The 22,515-nt window shown below is 40.8% G+C and overlaps 3 protein-coding genes across 3 annotated transcripts; 1 reads left to right on the top strand and 2 right to left on the bottom strand.

The window, feature by feature from the left end:
* The first annotated feature begins 1,025 nt into the window (after positions 1 to 1,025).
* Positions 1,026 to 2,198, top strand: LOC128195370 (uncharacterized). Its single transcript, XM_052872643.1, has one exon. The coding sequence runs from the start codon at positions 1,026 to 1,028 to the stop codon at positions 2,196 to 2,198; it is 1,173 nt and encodes a 390-aa protein (XP_052728603.1).
* A 9,993-nt stretch (positions 2,199 to 12,191) lies between these two features.
* On the bottom strand, positions 12,192 to 13,802 carry LOC108322396 (UDP-glycosyltransferase 73C1). Its single transcript, XM_017554470.2, has one exon. The coding sequence runs from the start codon at positions 13,752 to 13,754 to the stop codon at positions 12,288 to 12,290; it is 1,467 nt and encodes a 488-aa protein (XP_017409959.1). The 5' UTR covers positions 13,755 to 13,802; the 3' UTR covers positions 12,192 to 12,287.
* A 3,464-nt stretch (positions 13,803 to 17,266) lies between these two features.
* LOC108322395 (UDP-glycosyltransferase 73C1-like) lies at positions 17,267 to 18,940 on the bottom strand. The gene is given in 4 exon segments (NM_001329809.1): positions 17,267 to 18,203; positions 18,206 to 18,218; positions 18,221 to 18,250; positions 18,253 to 18,940. Coding segments are annotated over 4 exon segments (1,482 nt in total). The 5' UTR covers positions 18,914 to 18,940; the 3' UTR covers positions 17,267 to 17,425.
* Positions 18,941 to 22,515: the final 3,575 nt, after the last annotated feature.

Here is a 22,515-nt window from a genome sequence, read left to right as displayed (position 1 = left end):
CAAAGGACGCCCATGTCACACCCGCCACAGACGAATGCTCAACCGCCCAAGTCTTGGCCGCCCAAGTCTTGGCCGCCCAAGTAGGTACGGATTGAACCTAGACCGTACAAACTCTCCTACACCAGCTAATGTCCGGCGTCGCACGTATGGACGCCCACTAATGAGGTCGGCCGACCATCTCGGTGACTACGCCGACCACCGGGGTAGAACCTCTGTCTCTAAGAGAAACTTTGAAGAACTCACAAGGAATTCCATCACCACGAGACAGTGCCGCACTCTCCATGCTCACAAAAACTGTTCTACAGGATGACGCCGAGAGACGGACGTTTGGTATCACGAAGTGCCGGGCGACCGTATAGGAGATCGTCCGCCCAACGAAGTGCCGGGCGACCGCATAGGGGATCGTCCGCCCAACGAAGTGCCGGGCGACCGCATAGGGGATCGTCCGCCCAACGAAGTGCCGGGCGACCGCATAGGGGATCGTCCGCCCAACGAAGTGCCGGGCGACCGCATAGGGGATCGTCCGCCCAATGTAGTGCCCGAGTCGTCCATAGGAAAGACGAACGCCCGTATCACTTGGACGGACGCCCATATCACACTAACCGGCCAAATCACTAATCACTGTGGCTCAAGTAAATTGACCTGGTTTAGAGATAAATAGAAATTAGGAGCTATTGGGCTGATTGGGCCATGATTAACCTTTCACTAATCCCAAAGCCCATAGCGAAAACTATAAATACAGGTTCACGGTGAGTGGTAGATAGGTTACATTGAATGCACATTTATTGCTATCCCTTGAGAAACGCCATTGCTCTGAAACTGACTTTGGCATCGGAGAATCTTTTGTAGGTCTCCACCCCTCCGGGACAAGAGGAAAGTCAAAGCTTGGGAAGAAGATCCGCCATTGAGAGAAGATCGAAAGAAGGTTGGAAGGTTCATAACCACACTGCCCTACACATCCGAAACATTTGGCGCCCACCGTGGGGCCGTGTGATTTAAAAAACCCAATGGTGACCACGAGAAACATGAGCATGGACGATCCCGCTGAGATGATGCGCGTGCTACAACAAAAAATGGACGAGATGCAGCAACGTCATGAAGAAGAGATGGCGGCCGTAAAGGCCGACTGCGAAGCCCGGATAGCTCGGGAGATTGGGCGGATGGACGGGGGAGAGCGAGTGAAGGATAAAGGAAAGGGGGTGGAAGGAGAACGCCCGCCCCCGGATACCGAGGGCGATAGGACTTGGAGGCCTTCCGGATCGGAGGCAGAAGAAAGTAAGGCTAAATCGGTGCATGCGGAGAGCGCTGCCGAGGATGGGCGGATGGTAGTCAAGTCGGAGCCTTCATCCACCTTATTACTTCCATTCACCCAGAACATAATGAATGTCCAAATCTCGGAGCAATTCATGGCTCCGCAGTTCAAAATGTATAACGGGACAACGGACCCCGCGTCCCATATCCAGACATTCTCGAACGCGATGGCGTTCCGAACAGGCAATGACGCCATTTGGTGCCGAGCATTCTCGCTCTCGTTAGAAGACGAAGCACTGGAATGGTTCAACACCCTCCCTCCTAATTCTATAGAAAACTTTGCCGGATTGAAACAACTATTCATCAAACAATTCGCGGCCAGCAGCACCCAAGATTTGACCGTATTTGAATTGATGACCCTCAAGCAGAGGAAGGACGAAACACTCTGGACGTTTATGGATAGGTACCAGAAAACTGTCTGTCGCGTAAAAAGCCTGACCCCCGAGCTCGCCCTTCACTATATCCTGCCGGCCCTAAAGCCGGGACCGTTCAAGGATAGTGTCTGCAGGCATGCTCCTAAAACAATGGAGGAACTGAGGGAGAGAGCAGCTGACGAGATAAGGGTGGAGGAGATGAAACTCTCCTACAAAAAAGAGAATCAAGAAGTTAGGGGAGAAAAGACGGACGGTAATAAAACCGGCTCGTCGACGAGAAAAACGTTCGGCCTTAGACCCGGGGAGCAGAAGAAAGGACCCCGCTTCCAACAGTATACACCTTTGAACGCCTCAAGGGAGAAAATTCTCCGAGAGGCCCTGAGTGCAGAGCTGATAACGGAGCATGAAGGGATCCCGACTTCGAAGAACGCTGACCGGAGCAAACACTGCTCCTACCACAAAAACATGGGTCACAGCACCGAAGAGTGCTGGACCCTCAAAGACAAAATATAGGAACTCATCCGGGCGGGAAAGCTCAAGAAATACGTCCGAGACGAGCGCCCGCCGCAACCGACCGAACGGCCTGCCCAGAGACCGGCCTACCGTAAGGATAAGCCACGGAACCCAAGAGCGGAGCGGCCCCGCTCAGAGAGGCCCCCAAGCCGAAGTCGAAGCCGCAGTCGGGAGCGCCCTTTGAGGGGGCATATCAATACCATTTCCGGAGGATTCGCGGGAGGAGGATCATCTTCCTCCGCCCGTAAACGCCATATTCGAGCCCTCCATTTCGTCCATTTGATCGATAAGCCGCGCCGCTCCATGCCGCCTATCACCTTCTCGGACGAGGACTTTCACGCCCCTGATCCCGACCAAGACGACCCAATGGTCGTAACGGCAGAAATAGCACGGTACGGGATAAGCAAAGTTCTGGTTGATCAAGGAAGTTCGGTCAACATCCTTTACTGGAAGACTTTCTTGCAGATGGATATCTCAGAAGATCTGATCGTCCCCTACGATGGGCAGATAGTGGGATTTGCAGGAGAGAGAGTTGACACGAGGGGATACGTGGAGTTGAGGACGAGGTTGGGGACCGGACGATCTAGCGAGGAGAAGAGGGTCCGGTATCTGCTGGTGGAGGCTAACACGTCATACAACGTACTGCTCGGAAGGCCGTGCTTAAACGCTTTTGGAGCGATCGTCTCTACCCCCCACCTCACGATGAAGTACCCCTCCGAGAAGGGAACTATCTGTACGATCCGGGCGGACCAGAAGACGGCACGAGAGTGCTACGCAGCGGGGTTGAAGTTGCACGTCCGTCCAGTAAAAAGGCGGGCGGCCGGTTCTGAGGTGGCCATGGCAGACCTCGACCCTAGGACGAATACCGAGGACCGCCTGGAACCTATTGGGGAAACCCAACCTATCTTGATAGGAAGGGAACCCGCTCAGACCACCCTCATCGCCAGGGAGCTGAACCCTGAGATGGAAAAGGAGCTGAGGGCACTCCTATGGAAAAACCGGGATCTATTTGCGTGGACGGCAGCGGATATGCCGTGCATCCATCCCGCAGTAATGAGCCATAAGCTCTCGCTTTTCCAAAACGCTCGCCCCGTAGCCCAGAAGAAGCGGAGAATGGGCGAGGAGAAGCGTAAGGCTGTGGAAGAAGAGGTGGAGAAGTTGAGGAGAGCTGGTTTCGTCCGGGCAGTCACTTACACCACATGGCTAGCTAACGTGGTCATGGTGAAGAAGGCTAACGGGAAGTGGCGCATGTGCACTGATTACACGGATCTGAACAAAGCCTGCCCGAAGGATTCACACCCCTTACCCAGCATTGACGCCCTGGTGGACGGCGCTTCCGGGCACAGAGTACTGAGCTTCCTGGATGCATATTCCGGGTATAACCAGATACCCATGTACGGGCCGGACATTGAAAAGACAGCATTCATTACGGAGAAGGCTAACTTCTGCTACGAGGTTATGCCGTTCGGCCTGAAGAATGCGGGGGCAACATATCAGCGCCTAATGGATAGAATCTTCTGTGACCAGATAGGCCGGTGCATGGATGTATATGTGGATGACATGGTGGTCCGGTCAGCAGACGGAGAGGGACACGTCAAGGACCTTGAGGAGGTTTTCCGCCAAGTAAGGAAATTCGGCATGCGCTTAAACCCCGCAAAGTGTACGTTCGGGGTAGCAGCCGGAAAGTTCTTGGGCTTCATGCTAACATCCAGGGGGATTGAGGCTAACCCGGACAAGTGCGACGCGGTATTGCAAATGCAGAGTCCGGCCACCCTTAAGGAAGTGCAGAGACTGGTCGGACGCCTCACTGCTTTATCCCGGTTCATCCCCAAGTTGGCGGAGCGGATGAGGCCGGTCCTACGTAAGTTGAAGAAAGGGACCGGTCCGACATGGGACGACGAATGTGAGCAAGCGTTCCAGGACGTCAGGACCCTCCTTAGCAACCCACCGGTCATGAGCCGCCCGATCCCAGGTGGAGATTTGCACATCTTCTTAGGAGTGTCCGAAACGGCTGTCAGCGCCGTATTAATGCAAGAACGGCCTCAGGCGAGGCTAGTTTACTTCGTGAGCCGCACGCTCTTAGACGCAGAAACCCAATACCAGCGGGTAGAGAAGGTGGCCTTGGTTTTATTACATGCCTCCCGAAGACTTCGTCCTTATTTTCAAAGTTATCTGGTCATAGTCCGGACAGACTTCCCAATCTCCAAAATCCTCAGGAAGCCAGACCTAGCCGGACGGATGGTGACATGGGCGGTAGAACTCTCAGAGTTCGGCTTGCGCTACGAACCGAGGGGATCGGTTAAAGGCCAACATTTGGCGGATTTCGCGGCCGAATTACCCCCTTCCGGCCAAGATGACTGGAACTTGTATGTAGATGGGGCTTCCGGCCGCTCGATCAGCGGGGCCGACATCGTACTTGAAGGCCCCAATGGATTCTTACTGGAGCATTCTTTGATATTTAAATTCAAAGTATCCAACAATCAGGCCGAGTACGAGGCCCTTGTGGCCGGCCTTGAGCTGGCAAAGGACATGGGGGCGAGGAGGATAACCTGTCGGACGGACTCTGAGCTGGTGGTGGGCCAAATGAATGGCAACTTCCAAGTCAGAGAGGAACGCCTTTCGCGGTACTACCAGAGAGCGACCGAGCTCGCCAAAGCGTTCGACAAAGTTGATATACAGCATATTCCCAGGGAACAAAACACGAGGGCGGACATACTGTCCAAACTCAGTTCGGGAAAGGAAAAGGGGCAGTTGACTACTGTCATACGGCAGGTTCTACTACAGCCTTCCGTGGAATGCTCAGCGGTATCCGGCGGAGGACAAGATTGGCGTGCAGGAATCCGGGAAATCATGAACCGCCAGGATGAGGGGCGGATGGTAGGTCCGGGCGAAGCTAAAAGAGTCGCCCGTTATCTTATCGTGGGGGATGACTTGTACCGAAGGGGATTCTCCTCCCCCCTCCTTAAGTGCTTGGGGGCTGAAGAGGCATACTATGTCATGGACGAACTTCACAACGGCGTTTGTGGTCTCCACACGGGCTGGAGGACGTTAAAAGCCCGGCTACTGAGAGCCGGATATTATTGGCCTACCATGGAGGCGGATACAAGAGCGTTCGTCCAGAAGTGCATCCGCTGTCAAGAGCATTCCAACAATTCCCACCTTCCGCCACATGCCTTACATTCAATATCATCCCCTTGGCCGTTCGCCCAATGGGGAATGGACATCGTAGGACCGTTCCCAGCTGGGCGGGCGCAGAAGAAGTTCCTTTTGGTGGCGGTTGATTACTTCACCAAGTGGGTAGAGGCCGAACCTTTGGCAACCATCACGGCCGCCCAGGTCCAGAAGTTCTGCTGGAAATTGATATGTCGCTTCAGCCTCCCTCAGTCCATCATCACAGATAATGGCCGGTAGTTTATTGACAAAAAACTCGCCGAATTCTTCAAAGGGCTAGGGATCAAGCACATCACCACCTCTGTAGAGCACCCCCAGACGAACGGTCAAGCAGAAGCAATGAACAAGACCATAGTCTCAGAACTTAAGCGGCGTTTGGGAGAAAGGAAGGGAGCATGGGTGGACGAACTACCCGAGGTCCTATGGGCCTATAGATGCACACCTCATGGAACCACAGGCGAGACCCCTTTCAACCTAACCTATGGTACTGATGCCATGTTGCCGGTTGAGCTGGGTGAACCGTCGCTAAGGCGGGAAGTTGAAGACCTGAACCTCAACGACCAAGAGTTGAGGATCGAGTTGGACTCCCTGGACGAACGGCGAGACCGGGCGGCACTGAGAGCCGAAGCATGCAAGCGAATGGTCGAAAGAAAATACAACTCCAAGGTCCGGCCAAGAAGCTTCCAGGAGGGAGACCTAGTATGGAGAAAAGCGGGCGACGCCCGCCGAAACCTGGCACATGGAAAGCTCGCCGCCAAGTGGGAAGGGCCGTTCAAGATACTGGAAGCCTTCGGAAACGGGGCCTACAGGCTAGAACGCATGGACGGACGTCCCATCACCAACACTTGGAACGCCACACATTTGAAATTTTATTTTAGTTAATTTCAATTACTTATTTTGATGTACTCCCACAATCAATCAAACAAAATATCTATTGTCTCCTGCGAAGCATCTTGTAGAAATTTAGTAGAAAAAGCGTTTCAGCGCAACTCTCGGCTCGATTGACCGAGGCACAAGGGTCGTCCGCCCTACCAAACTCCAAGCTGGCGAGTGTTCCAACGAGAACAACTCTCGGCTTGGTTGGGCGACACCGCGAAAGGATCGTCCGCCCTACCAAACTCCAAGCTGGCGAGTGTTCCAATGAGAACAGCTCTCGGCTTGGTTGGGCGACACCACGAAAGGATCGTCCGCCCTACCAAACTCCAAGCTGGCGAGTGTTCCAACGAGAACAACTCTCGGCTTGGTTGGGCGACACCGCGAAAGGATCGTCCGCCCTACCAAACTCCAAGCTGGCGAGTGTTCCAACGAGAACAACTCTCGGCTTGGTTGGGCGACACCGCGAAAGGATCGTCCGCCCTGCCAAACTCCAAGCTGGTGAGTGTTCCAACGAGAACAACTCTCGGCTTGGTTGGGCGACACCGCGAAAGGATCGTCCGCCCTACCAAACTCCAAGCTGGCGAGTGTTCCAATGAGAACAGCTCTCGGCTTGGTTGGGCGACACCGCGAAAGCATCGTCCGCCCTACCAAAATCCAAGCTGGCAAATGTTCCAACAAGAAACAACTATCAGCTTGATGGGGCGACACCGCGAAAGGACCGTCCGCCCTACAAAACTCGGATAAAAAATGAAGCGAGAAACTGAAGCTAAACGATACTGTTCGCCTCGGGAAGTCTCCACCAAGGCCGGACAATTAACTAAAGAAAAATTATCGCTAAAGGAATAACAGCATACGTAAGGAAATGCACGAAACTCAAAAGGTCACAGTGTATTAATCATTTGCGCTAAAAGGCGCCAAGATTTACAAAAAGACCGTCCGGCCAACATCTGGACAACCCTAGACGTTGGACGGACGGTCGAAAGATACACGTCCAAAAAATTCAAAAATAAAATTCCTAATTCTTTTCCCCGACGGCGGCCTCCGCAGCCGGCTCATTTTCTTCGGCGGCATTCAAATCCACGAGGACGCCATTGAAAACGTCCTTCTCTATATCCACGCCAAGAGCAAAAGGATCCTGGACGCCCGCCAGAAGAGTCACTTGCCGAAGGGCTTTGTTGAAGCCCTCCTCATGTTCAAACAGGATGGTGGACTCCAACTCGGCAATTTGCTCCTTGGCCTTAGCCACTTCAAGAGTGAGCTCCTCATTAGCCTTGGCCCGGCACGATTCGACCTCCTTTACGCGGGTTACCTCCGCCTCCAGCAAATCGATTTTCTGGCGACTCTCTTCCGCCAAGCGCTCCTGCTCGATCCGGGCGGCTGCCAACCTTTCAGCGGACTCCCTTTTGGTTTTCTCTAGGTCGGCCTCCAGCTGCTCGATCCTCTTATCATATTCATCTTGGTTGAGGACCATCTCTTCCAAAGTCATCTGAAGGGAGGCTGCGTTTTTCTTCTCCCTGTCAAGCTCGGCCCGGACCTCCGCCACTCCAGGGCGGTCAGCAAAGTTCCTCAGATACCACGCTAGAGCGGACGTCCGGGTAGACATCTCTAGCATGGCGTTGGTTAGCTCCAGCTCGGAGAGGGGTTCAATGAGCGCCCGTTGAGAAGAGCTCATGTGGAATTTTGTCTGGTCGCTCATGCTGAAATCCGGGCTAAAAACACCGCCGGGTAGGGGGACGGCCAATACCCTCTCCCGATCCTTCTCTTTGCCCTTGTCCTTCCGGGCCTTCTTTGAAGCTGACCGAGACGAAGAGCCCTCTTTGTCTTTGCGTCCCTCAGCAGTAGGATCTTTTCTCTTTCGAGTAGGATCCGCGGAAGTCATGGCCGCCCCAGAGGTTGGACTTACCTGAACGGCCGCCAATTCAGGTGGTAGGCTAGAACCCGAAACCTTCACGCCTGAACCCCCGGCCTTATCAGTGGGGGGGACCCGTCCAGTCGAAGCGCCGGCAGGAGGCGGGCGCGACACTTTTGGAACACTGGTTGGACGGGCGGTTGACGAGCTGGCCCCGGATTTCTTTCTGATGGTGAGGAAGTTGGATTTGCGGGGGCCCGGAGTCGTCATTAGTTTTGCAAAAAACAAAGAAATTCAGAAAAATTAACGTCAGTATGCGAAAAACGAGCACACCTAATGTGACAAGACCATACCGAACGCCTTTGGTCCACAATCCTCAAGACTAAGGCATTCAACTAAGTGACGGGCGGAGATCCGGCGGGGGAGGGTGTTAATGGTACGCACGGCCTCTAGGTCGCGTGCCGTCAAATCCCCGATAGAATTCGCCCTTATGCGCCGAGGGTCCCTCGTCCAATAGAAGGGGAACAGCGGCCTCCCTTCACCATCGAAAAATTCGTGGAGGCCGGCTTTGTCAACGATTATTTTAAAATAATGTTGCTTAAAATTTTTGAAGGAGTCGGAGAAGGGGCGGAAAAGGGTCCTGTCCCGCACCGACCTAAACGATACCCAACCGCCAGAAGGAGAAGGGCGGACTGCGAAATAATAAAAGAAGACCGGGATGGTGGGAGTGACACCTACTGCCGAACACATCGCCATGAACGCCTGCACAGCCGCCCATGAATTGGGATGCAGCTGCGTGGGAGCCACATTAACTGCTCGAAGAACGGCCGTTTGAAATTCAGTAAAGGGCACCCGGATAAAAAGGTGGGTGAAGAAGGTCACGTACATGAAGAAGAAATCATATGGACTAGACCGCCCATCATGAAAGACCCTTTCGTTTAATAAAGTCACCCCGGCACGAATTAACTTCGAATCCTCCACATCCCGGACGATATGGGTATGGCGGACTCTCCATTCTAACTCCTTGCGATAAGCATAGCAGGAAGCATACCGGCTGGGAATGACGGGTGCCAACTCAGATACCACCGTCCCTTGACCATCCGGCTCGAAGGGCGACCCGACTACGCGAATACCGCCTTTAAGCAGGAACAGTGCCACGCCGTGGAAGATACGATCGTTGGTTAAGACCGGTGACTCAGGGCCCCCCCGGAAGACCCAACCGCCTCCTCCAAAAAATAAGAAGAAACCGAGCTAGGAGAATCGCCGCTGTCGCCTCGCGCAGACCCCTCCCGGACTCCGCCCGACGACCCAGAACCTGACTCGATGGACACAGATGCCATTTATTACCTGAGGGAAAAAGAATCTTGAGCTCTTGAGTAATGAAGATAAGTGAAAATGACATCGTCTAAATCCGCTATTTATAGGAAAAAGTTAGTAACCGTTGGGTGTATCCTGGCCGTCTAGATTTAGCACGACCAACGCTCCGGATTTGGCGACGCTTCACCTTCCGTCAATAAGAGCGCGCCACGTGTTTTCCCGCCCAAAATCCAAATTCGAAAAGCCCACTGGATAAAGCCCAATTGCGGGTTCCTGACCCAAAGCGCGCCGTATCCAAAATCCTACGTTCACTACGTGCACTAGGACTTGGGGGGCTTGTGTATCAGGGAGAGCCGGGCGCCGTACAAAGGACGCCCGTGAGGCGACGGGCGCCGCCCAAAGGACGCCCATGTCACACCCGCCACAGACGAATGCTCGACCGCCCAAGTCTTGGCCGCCCAACTAGGGAGAGCCGGGCGCCGTACAAAGGACGCCCGTGAGGCGGCGGGCGCCGCCCAAAGGACGCCCATGTCACACCCGCCACAGACGAATGCTCAACCGCCCAAGTCTTGGCCGCCCAAGTAGGTACGGATTGAACCTAGACCGTACAAACTCTCCTACACCAGCTAATGTCCGGCGTCGCACGTATGGACGCCCACTAATGAGGTCGGCCGACCATCTCGGTGACTACGCCGACCACCGGGGTAGAACCTCTGTCTCTAAGAGAAACTTTGAAGAACTCACAAGGAATTCCATCACCACGAGACAGTGCCGCACTCTCCATGCTCACAAAAACTGTTCTACAGGATGACGCCGAGAGACGGACGTTTGGTATCACGAAGTGTCGGGCGACCGTATAGGAGATCGTCCGCCCAACGAAGTGCCGGGCGACCGCATAGGGGATCGTCCGCCCAATGTAGTGCCCGAGTCGTCCATAGGAAAGACGAACGCCCGTATCACTTGGACGGACGCCCATATCACACTAACCGGCCAAATCACTAATCACTGTGGCTCAAGTAAATTGACCTGGTTTAGAGATAAATAGAAATTAGGAGTTATTGGGCTGATTGGGCCATGATTAACCTTTCACTAATCCCAAAGCCCATAGCGAAAACTGTAAATACAGGTTCACGGTGAGTGGTAGATAGGTTACATTGAATGCACATTTATTGCTATCCCTTGAGAAACGCCATTGCTCTGAAACTGACTTTGGCATCGGAGAATCTTTTGTAGGTCTCCACCCCTCCGGGACAAGAGGAAAGTCAAAGCTTGGGAAGAAGATCCGCCATTGAGAGAAGATCGAAAGAAGGTTGGAAGGTTCATAACCACACTGCCCTACACATCCGAAACATGAAGATATTTGGAGGTAATTAAGAGTAAATTTGGAGGTAAAATTTCTTTATCATTTAATCTAAATAGATAAAATTTTATTTTAATAGATAGAAAATGAGGATTACCAAAATATCTTTAATGGTAGAAGTAATATAAAATAATATTTATTAATAATATAAATATTTGTAAAAATTATTATAAAAGGGAAAAAAATCAAAATTAACTATGAAAATAAAATAATTTTTTATTTAAATAAAGTGAAATAATTATGGATAGAAATTTAATGTTTTAAGAATATAATATTTGTAAAGATTATTACAAAGACGAAAAAGATAAAATTTAATTATGAAAATTTATATTTTAATAAAGTGAAATAATTATGGATAAATTTGATTGAAAAGAGACTTATGTATAAGAATGAAAAAATTAATTATTATATATATATTTTTCAAAAATTTGATTGAAAAAGAGACTTATGTATAAGAATGGTAAAAACATATGTACCGCGGATTTCTGTTGGTAAAATATGGGTGATAGATACTCCTAAGTAGTGAGTAACGAATAATTTAAACGGATCAAATTTAAGTATTTTATAATTCATATTTGTAGATATATGTTATTAAATGAAATTACATTTTTATCTTTATGAAGTTTAAGTTAGCATTGAGGTTTTATTTAAAGAAGTATTTTTCGTTAATAATATTTAAGAAAACATATTTAATTAATTAAAAATATTCTAAAAAAATATAAAAATTAGAGATATGCACATAGACGCTTGTGTTTCGTCATCAAACTCATTCACCAGATGCTATAGGAATTGAAAAGTCACATATTCACTTATGTCATGCTTACATATAATTGTAACATTTACACTCTATTTTCACATTTATCTGTATGCCTACATATAATTGTGATATTTGCTTTCTGTTTTCAAATTTATCTTTTTCTTCAAAATTCTACCATTTAAAGACTGAAACTTGTTTTACTTATTGTTACTTAAATAATTATCTACAGTTTTGTTTTTCTCTATTATTTTCATTGCAATTAAATTTAAATCTCATTTAAAAATTCATTAAAATAATTTTTTTTTAAATATTCGTAGATATCCAACCGTATACGCGTATCTTTTTTATATAAGTATCAAACAGACAGCGAAGTAAGTAAGAAGTAAGAACTTTTTTATGCAAATCAGATAACTAGTAGTCACGAAGACCTGACCCGTTACCATTTCGTATGTATTTCTGCTATGACCATGAGTTATAATAGTGATTCAATCAACACAAAGGGATACTAAATTTATAATATTTGAATAGCAACAACAGATTATAACCAACAGAAAAGAATTGTCTAAAAACATCACATCTATTTTTTAAAAATATAAGAATATATTTGAAAAATGTCATGGTACACCGTTCAAAAGATACATAATTGGGGTGTCTGTAAAAGAGTAAACATGGAAACTTCGTAAATTTTATTAAAGGCATCACGGACAACATTTGAAAGAAAAAATCTTAAAAGTGAAAAAGTGGTGTATGGCTAATGAACTATGGCGTATCTCCCTTGTTTCTTTGCATGATATCTTGGATAAGAAAAGAGACGTTAGAATGAGAGGACCCCCCTTTCTCCACGGCTCTTTTAGCCATCTCACCTAATTCTCTAACCCTTTCTCTTCTTTCTTCACTTTCACTTGTCTCATTCATTATCTCTGCTATTGCCCTTTCAATGTCTTCCTTCTTCACTTCCACACCGACTTCCTCTTCCTTGCCCCATGTCATCGGACTTTCCACCCCAACCTTCACTCCAACTTTCAGAACCTTCACCACCAGACTTTCATTCAAGAACTGATCCGCAAACAGTGGCCACGTAATCATTGGAACACCAGCACATATAGCTTCTAAGGTAGAGTTCCAACCACAGTGTGTTATGAACCCTCCAATTGCAGGGTGTGATAATATTAACAATTGAGGTGCCCAACCCCGAATCACAAGGCTTCTACAACTTGTTCTTTCCTCAAATCCATTTTCCTCGATCCACTTTTCCAATGATTCTGAATGTTTTCCTTCCCTGATAACCCAAATGAAGGGTCTTTCTGATGCTTCTAAGGCCAAACCAAGCTCTATCAATTGGGGTGCTGTTAAATTGCACAGACTTCCAAGGCATGCATAGATTACACTCCCTGCCTTCTGACAATCAAGCCATTTTATATGTTCAGACTCATCAACTGAAGCCCTACCTCTTTGAGCCTTATCCAAGTGATCCTTGTTAATAAGAGACACAGGTCCTATGCACCACACTTTATCATCTTTCACCTTCTTGTATTCCCTTGCATACGCTGGCTCCAACTCTTCAAAAGAATTCATGATTACCCCATACGTAGCCATTTCAGCAGCCATAACTTCTTCGCGAAACTGTACCCATGTTTCATTCATCGATACTCCACTTTGTTTCATGGTCATCTCAATCTTGTCAGGGATACCAGGCAATACAAAGTACTCCGAATCCGATGCTATGTTCTCCCTAACATTATTGACGAGTATAGTATGATGACACAAAAGACAAAAGCAACTTACCCCAACAAAGGAAATCCTTGGGATATTGAATTTTTTGGCGATATGGGATGTATATGGCAAACACATATCAGATATTATGCAGCTTGGTGGTGGCCAAAACTCTCCGAAGAGTTTTTCCGCCGGTTGATGCAGAAGGTTTGTTGCTTCGAAGAAAGTCCTGGCCGTGCCAAGTGAAGGTATCATATCGATATTCTCGCATCCTTCTGGCAGTCCAACTTCTTCACATGGGAATGGAAGTTGAGCTAATCTAATAGGAAGTCCTGACCCAACATAACGATCAAAGATTGGTGTGAAACGAGCTGCGTTACCCGGAGTGGTGACGACAGTCACAGTCACACCGCGGTGAACCAATAGTTTGGCGATGTCCATCATCGGGATCATGTGGCCTTGGGCCATCAATGGAAACAGGACAAAGTGTGGCCCTTGTTCTTGGGAAGACATAGCTTTGCAGTGAAATGATGCACGATGCAAAGAATTCGCATTGCTTGCAATTTCTAATGTATTAGTGAATATTAATGTAAGCGCTTACGCAAGCAAATGGAATAATGCCACACTCCCGAGTAAAAGAATTTTGACCTTTTCGGCCGCATTCAAATTTGTTGGCTACTAATACATGAACTAGGATTATGTTTCTTTGTCTGTCCTTTCGTCCATCACACGATAGCTGTCAATGAGAGAGTCACCAAACAGAATTAGAACAAGAATCATGGCTGGTCATCTTTTTAATCACGTATCCATAGATAATTGTAATATATATATATATATATATATATATATATATATATGAGCACTGGTCATTAACAAAATTATCCAATCAAAAGTTTGTTTGTTTGTAAGTGTATGTCATATGTCAGCAATCAATCAACGGTGAAAATCTTTTCAAAACATATATTATATTTAATCGATATTGCTGTCCAGGTTACTAAAAGTAGGTTAAATTCACTAGTAAGTACTGAACACATTATCTAATTGAATTCTTAATCTTGTAATTTTTGAAATTACAGAATTTGTTACAGTGACGATTTTAAGTTGTCATGTAAACTACTTCTAGAGATTTTATTCAAATATTACGAGAAAAAATCAAACGATTTAATTAACTATTATTTTTAATTTAGGGAAGTAATAGTTTCTCCAAACAATTTAGGGTTTTATAACGTTACAAATATTAAAATATATAAAACTTTATCCGTAAGATCCATTAAAATATTCACCTTAATAAATAGTAATAATTTTTTTATTATTAGTAATAATAAATTTTTTTATTAGTAGAAACATTGATTAATGAATTTATATAAAAGAAAAATAGTAAGTTAAATAAAGAATCGTGATAGGTTAGTGGTTGGATTATTAATATGAGGTCTGTGATTAAAGAAATTAATTTTGGATTTTTGAGTAACTTGATTAAAACTGTATTTTTTTCTTTAAGTTATAACGATAAAATTTTAATTTCTACTTCGACTGCTTAAATTTTTAATTGAATGTCTATTCTTAGAGGAAGTAATTTCTCATTTTGAGTAGAGTTGAAAACCACCTGAATTCTCCTCTTAAGTTATCTCGGTAAAACCTCAATATCTACCTAGTTAACCGTTAGATTAATCTGAAGTTTAAATGTATAGTTCATAAGACATTGATTCACGTTGACAGCTCAGATTTGTATTGGAAGTCTATATTTAGATAAATTAGTTTGGTGTTTATTTGGGAACTCAACACTACCTTAATTTTGTTTTTGAATCATCTAGACAAAAATTAAGATTTCTGTCTCATTAACCGTTGGATTGAACTGAAAATTTTACTGTAGATTCTAAATATGTTTTTATTTCATTTGATCGGTCAGATATTTAATTAAAAGTTTATAGTTAGAACAATCTTCCCGCATATAATATTTTAATTATTAATAATCTTTGATCGTATTTGGTGAAATATTTGATAATTGTATTATTGATTTGCATGTATGTTTGTATAATTGACTTGAACATTATTCTGTGTTAATTTAAGAACATAAATTTGGATCAAATATGTATTGCATGATAAATGGTTTGGTTGATGACTATAAACATCATATGAGATTGACCAAAGGTTAATATTTCAAATAGACGACGCTTAAAAGTAAATGGTTATAATTGAAGCTAAATACCCTTATAATGAAATAATATTTTAATCAGAAATTTGACTTCAGTTTTACTTATAATTGAAACCACATTTACATTTTTTTTTAGTATAGAAGTGAATCTAATGTTTAAAATAACTATTATCATACTGCATTGTGAATGTATTCAAAAGTAACTTTTTTTTTTCTTGAGCGATAAAGTTTTGTTATTTAATTAATATTTTATGAAATTAGTTTTAATAGCATGTTTTCCTAAAGAAAAACTCTATGCATACGGATGTATTATACATATATTATAATTTATTGTCTTCATGAAAAAAATAAATAAATATATATATAAGGAAAAATACATTGACATACATATATAAGGAAATATAAGAAGTAAAAGTATAATTTAAATAGTGTATGTATTAACTTTCCCCCCTTATACTTTCATAATATATATTCCGTAAATAAAATCTTCAGACTATTATATGATTGACGAAGAAAACATTTAACGTGCAGTATGCATGCACTTTAAAGTAAAGGAATAACTACGTTTTGTGACATTATTTATTTATCTTATTTAGCTTTAAATTAATTGTTTAAATTGATATGTTAATTTTCAAATTAAGACAGTTTAGTTCCTTATAAGTTTTAAGAGTTAATACAATTTGATACTCTGTCTAAATTGAATTAGTGTTGTAAAGTTCTGAATATGTTACTGAAAAATTATTGAATAGTAATAGTTTTTCAGTGACTATCTAAACCTATCACAGTTAATTAACATAATCAAATCGAAATTAAAGAAAATAAAAGTAAACAAATCATAAGATAAAAATATAACTAATACTTAAAAAGATAATAATATATTAACAACTTTTTAATAATAATGTGTAACTATTTTATTAATTTATTTAAATTTATTTTTAACAAATATTTAAAACAGAACATTCACACGTGATTACGTGAGCAAGAAAAGTTATAAAAATATTATTAAAAAAACATTTTTCTAACTAAAATGTAGATTCACGGAAAGTAACACAATAAAACAAACAATTAGAGCGCATGGACCTATACAGGTTGTCATAGGACAAAGACAAATCAAAGGACCATCATCTCAACCACTAGACACATATTTTATTCCCACTTTTGCAATCTATTTGTTATTTATATATTTAAATTAAATAACTTAATTAAATATAATATTTTTATTCATGGTTTTTTAGATATCAAAATGATTCCCTCTATTGAATGTTCTCACTCTCTCTGTTATAACCATAAAAATTTCGATGATAAAATAGGAGAGTATAAAATTGACCTAAACATGTTATATTAACATCATAGTCACACATTCAGATCAAAAACAGCGGAAGAAAAAAAAAAAAGAATAATGTGTGTACCTCCTGTCTTGCAATTTCGTAATCCAAACACAGTCAGCTTTGTTTTTTTAAACCTTAACTCACTCAAACTCGATGATGTGTTTTCTAAATAGAGGAGTAGGCTTAGTGATCAAAATTGAGAGTAACTCATTTCCTTATATAAAATTTGGCCATCACAGGTTTAAAATAAATGAACTTTACGTTTAAATAAAATTAATAACTGCTCCATAATCTAATGTTAAAAGGATAAAAATAATGACTTAATGGACCACTTTATATTTCTTAAAAATAAGAACTGAAAATGCTATAATATTTATTTGATATTTAAAATAGTACTAATATTCGAATCATAGTACTTTGTATGAAAGACCTTCCAAATAAAGATATGGGTCTCTTAAAAAAAATTCACTAAAAATTACAAACACTAACCATATCTTAATTTAATCATATAAAATATTAATACTATTCTTTACTCAAAACGTTAAGATAATAAGTTAATAAATCTTTAATTTTTATATAATAGTCATGTTTTATACACTATAAAACTTGGATATCCAACTATATAAACTAAAAAAACTTGGATTTCCAACAATATAAACTAAAAAAAAATGAAAGGAATACGTCAACATGAGAATCGAGAATCTTCAAACGTCACTCAAATTTTCATCCTCTTTGGTATTTGTTTGTTGCATGATGTCTTGGATAAGTAAAGTGACATCAAGATGAGAAGAGCCTCCTTCTTCAACAGCTCTCTTTCCCATTTCGCTCAATTTGCATACCCTTTCTCTTCTCTCTTTGCCTTCTTCATCATCATCCATCACCATGCATATTGCCCTCTTAATATCATCCTTCTTCACCATCACACCTCTCTTCTCTTCTTCTCCCCACTTCAATGGAACCTCTGCCCCAACGCTCACCCCAATCCTCAACACATCACTAACAAGCTTTTCGTTTAAAAACTGATCACCAAACAGAGGCCAGGTAACAAGTGGCACTCCAGCACATATCCCTTCAAGTGTTGAATTCCAACCGCAGTGTGTTAAGAATCCTCCAATGGAAGGGTGTGATAATATCATTACTTGTGGTGCCCAACCTCCAATTATAAGGCCTCTCCCTTTTGTCCTTTCCTCAAACCCTTCTTCAGAGAACCACTTTTCCAGTTCTTGCAACTGGCTTCCCTCCCTAATAACCCATACGAATGGCCTTTTTGTATCTTCCAAGGCCAAGGCCAACTCCACAAGCTGTGAAGGAATCAAGTTGCATATGCTTCCAAAACAAACATAGACCACAGACTTGGCTTGCTGAACATCTAGCCACTTCAAGCAATGGTTCTCATTAATTGAGGCCTGTTTGCCTCTTTGAGCCTTATCCAAACCATCTTTGTTACATAACGAAACTGGACCAATGAACCACGCCTTATTATTTTTAACCTTCTTGAAATCCCTCACATATGCCTTCTCCAACTCTTCAAAAGTATTTACGATAACCCCATAAGACTTTTTTTCAGCATCACGCACCTGGTCTTTAAAGTCATCCAAATCAGTGGCAAGTGATCCTGGTAACTGCTCTTTGGTAACTTGAATTTTGTCGGGTATGCCGGGAATAGTGAAATATTTGGATTCTGAGGTGATGCTTCTACAAAAATCTGAAGTATGTATCACGTACCGGCAGTGGAGGCAAAAGCAAGAAAATCCGTGGAAAGAAACCCTTGGAATGTGATACTTTTCAGCTAATTGAAGGGTCCAAGCGATGCAGAAGTCAGAGATTATGCAACTTGGTTTAGGGGTAAGTGTCTGAAAGAACTCCTCTGCTGGCTTTTGGAGCATGTGGATGACTTGGAAAATTTTGGACATATCATTTGATGAGACCATGTCCAAATTCTCACACCCTTCGCGTAGTCCTGCTTCTTTTGATGGAAAATTTAGTTGTACTAAACGGATTTTGAGGCCTGATGAAACAGCTCGAGATATGACCGAATTGAAACGTGATGCATTTTTTGGGGTTGTGAATACGGTGATGATCACACCACGCTGTGCCAATATTCTTGCAATGTCCATCATGGGGATGATGTGACCTTGAGCCATCATGGGGAATAATACAAAGTGAGGAATATTGTTTGTTTGGAGAACCATGGCTACCAAGAGGCAAATGAAAAATGGTTCTCTTGGTTTTGTGGTTTTCCCTCTGCGGTGTCCTTATCCTTTATAAGAGCGATGAAGACTAAAAAATTATCATTTGATGGTTATGATGTAAGAGCTTACGTAATTTTAGTTGTATTATTTGAAGTGCGTGTGACTCATATGAGGCATGAGATTGGTGTCTTGTGTACGATCTGAGTCTTTTTTTTTTGTTTCACAAATTATTATGAATGTAAAGTTTATGTTTTTTCCACAACTTTTGAAAATACTTCATTGGCATCTGTATTTTATCAACAAAAGACACAATGAAAAGAAACTATAAGTGTAGCTGTATCCTAACTAATCACAATTTTTATTTGTTTTTTTTTCTTTGACAATCTATGTTACATCATTGTTTATTACTCAATGAAATTAATTGACGTAATAAGGTTTAAGGGTAGTAAAATGAGAAATTGAAATAGGAATTCAATGTCAATAAAAAAAACACTGTAATATAATTTAATAAGCAAAAAGTAGACTACATTTGAAAAACAAAAAAGTGTACAACTAAAGTTTAAAATTACTTAGTGGATATGTATTTCTTTTAATTTGAACAAAATATAATAGTGAACTAACTTAACTTAAATTTGACTAAAAATAAGGTTATGTATGAGGTTTGTTTAATGGTGACAAAGTGGATTATGTTCCACGCACCAAAATTTGCAGGTCAAAAGTTAGACTTTTCAACTCATCAATTCGATTTGTCTCACCTAATCTTTCAAAATGGTGAGCCAAATGATAAAAATCAGACATTTTCTTAATTAAATAAAAATAAAAATAAATTTTTCTATATAATATTACTTTAAATATGTATTATTATTATAACTTAAAACATTAATAGTTATAAATTAAGTTTGATTATTAGGTATAATAAAATAATTTAATATATAAATATAATATTTTTTTATAAAGTTAATTAAATAATTAAAAACTTAAAACATATTTTTTCAATTACATATTATTAATATATATATATATATATAAACTATTTTAGTTTGCGAGATTGAAGTTATAAGTTCTCTAAGTTTAGTATGTTCAACTGTTTGTCTTAGTTATTGTTTATCCTTCATTTTGTTCGGTCACATTGTAGAAGGTATTCTAATGCTAAAATTAATAAAAATTCGACAAACTCAATAATAAATGTATATTAAATATAATCAACATACCTGACTATCTTAAATCTGTATTTATAGAGTTTCGGATTATCTTTAACTTAATTACGATTCAACTGATAATGATTGTGTTTTGATGTAAGTTAATCATCATCAATCTTAATTGTTGTTTAAGACTGATTGTTAGATGCATATTGTTTGATCAATCGATTTATTCTATATTATTAATTGGTTGGACAATATGATCTAAGTTAACTAGACAACCATTCAATATATAAACAAATTTTAAAATTTTTTTTTTCTTAAAATAAGACCCATTAACTTGCCAACCCATCTTTTAAAGATTATTTTCAACCGGTTTTTACATGAAAAGATAAGCTCCAACCATCCTTTTTTTAACATATCAAGTGTGGGACGAGCCAAACTGGCGATTTTGTCACTACGATTTGTCTGTGAAAGCAACATTTTGATTTATTTTACATGAAAATAATTAATATCAACTTAAGATGATACAAAATTGAAAGTAGTTACATTGACCTAGTTTGATATTAATACCTTTTGATATATATAGAGGAAAAAATTAAAACCGAAATGAAGAAAAAAGAATGGAAGAAAACAAAGTTAATTAAAAAAACATGGGTAAAAAGTAATATAATTTCATTTATTATTTTAAATATTATTATAATAATAAAATAAAATACACGCTCATACAGTTTATTATATATATATATATTTCATAATTGATTATGAATTTAATTTATTGTTAGATTGACCTAATTAACGGTAACATAAAAAATTAATTATATTTAGTTAGACCATAATTGACAATAATTCTTAAATTTTAAATAAAAAATATATTTTATTGCCAAAATCAATTAATTTAACATTAGTTTTCTAATATATATTTTTATCATAAATCTCATTATTTTTCTCTCCTACTTTCAGTTTTCTCAGTTTTCCTTATATAACATTTTAGACATGTCACATGTGGTGTCTGTGTTGCAAGTAGATGTGAAACAAAGAAGATTGTTACTGAGTGTATGATGGCTCACTAAGAGGTAGAGACGTGTGGAAGTTGTAGAAAAATGTGTGTAATGTCTCTTGTCGTCGGTTCGCCAAAGTGGAAGAAAGAGAAAACAAAAATGAAAAAAGAAAACGAGAGGAAGCTAGAACTATGCAAACTTTTTGTCTACATTAATGTTCTTGCAGCATTAATTAATAATCAACAAAATTAGTATAATTCACAAAAATACTATGATTGTTAAAATATGTTCGCTATTATCTCGTAAGCACTTGTCCATTTAATCCTTCAATTTAAAAACTTTTATGATTTAAGTAATGCTGTTAAAATGTATCGTAACTTGAGCTAGGATTTGAGTAGAGTTAGGTTATGTGGGTTAGTTTTTTCCGACTTACCGGGTTAAATTCGTAGAGAGTCATGTTGGTTCACCAATCTATTTAATTTAATTTAATTATTTATTATTTTATGTTTTAATATTATTAGTTAGTATTTTATTTTATTATATTGTAGATGGTGATAAAGAAGATGTTTCAAGAGAAAAAAATATTATAGATTTATCTATTCAAGATTCTAATATTATAAATGAACAAATGATATAAAAATTATCAATATTAAAAACTTATTTTTTCGTTTTTTGTACATATTTTTGAATTACGCATGGATTGTATGATATTTTTTTTATTTTGAATTTTCTTTGGAGTTTAACATCATTTTAGCATGATGTTTGTTTAGATTTAAATTAAAAAAAAAAACTTATAATTAACCCGTTTAACTCATCAATCAGTGGTGGGTCGGATCGGGTTCGAATTATTTTAGCTTGCTAATAAGTGAGCTGTGTTGGGTTTGCTCACTAAGTGACCAACCCGTGGTGAGCCGAACCAAATTACTCGTTTTGACAACTCTAGTTTTAATATATTGATTAATTATTGATAAACGAGGAAGAGATAAAAATTACTTTAAAATAACTTATTCTTCCTTTCTACTCTTATTTATCTTTTTAATCTATTAAGGAAGAACTATTTGCAAAAACCATTGTACTAAAAAGAAAATAAAGAATAAAATCAAATAAGAAAAACTTATAACACTATATTCTAATATTAGTATTTTTTTTATAAAGATTATGTGCTTTTAAATATTCACTAGTGTCATCATAAATATAACAAAGTGTCAATGTTTTAAAAAATTAATATGTTAAAACTAAATATATTATTGATTATAAACAAATATCAAGCTAATTAAATTTTATTTGCTCCACTATGAATACCAATAATCTTTTTAGGTCATTCATTAATGATATATTTTTTTGGAAAGACATTAAACCTATGTTAATGTGTACCTAAATTGTCTCTACATATTTGACGTTGTTGATAAAACCTTTCTTCGTATATTATAATTTACAACATTAAAGTATTTCTAGGTAAATA

This window comes from Vigna angularis, chromosome 2 (genome assembly GCF_016808095.1).
Source record: "Vigna angularis cultivar LongXiaoDou No.4 chromosome 2, ASM1680809v1, whole genome shotgun sequence".
Taxonomy (NCBI): domain Eukaryota; kingdom Viridiplantae; phylum Streptophyta; class Magnoliopsida; order Fabales; family Fabaceae; genus Vigna; species Vigna angularis.
This window is presented reverse-complemented; position numbering and strand designations above follow the sequence as displayed.

Coding starts and splice junctions, on each gene's coding strand:
- LOC128195370 (XM_052872643.1), top strand. CDS start 1,026: ATGAGCATGGACGATCCCGCTGAGATGATGCGCGTGCTACAACAAAAA.
- LOC108322396 (XM_017554470.2), bottom strand. CDS start 13,754: ATGTCTTCCCAAGAACAAGGGCCACACTTTGTCCTGTTTCCATTGATG.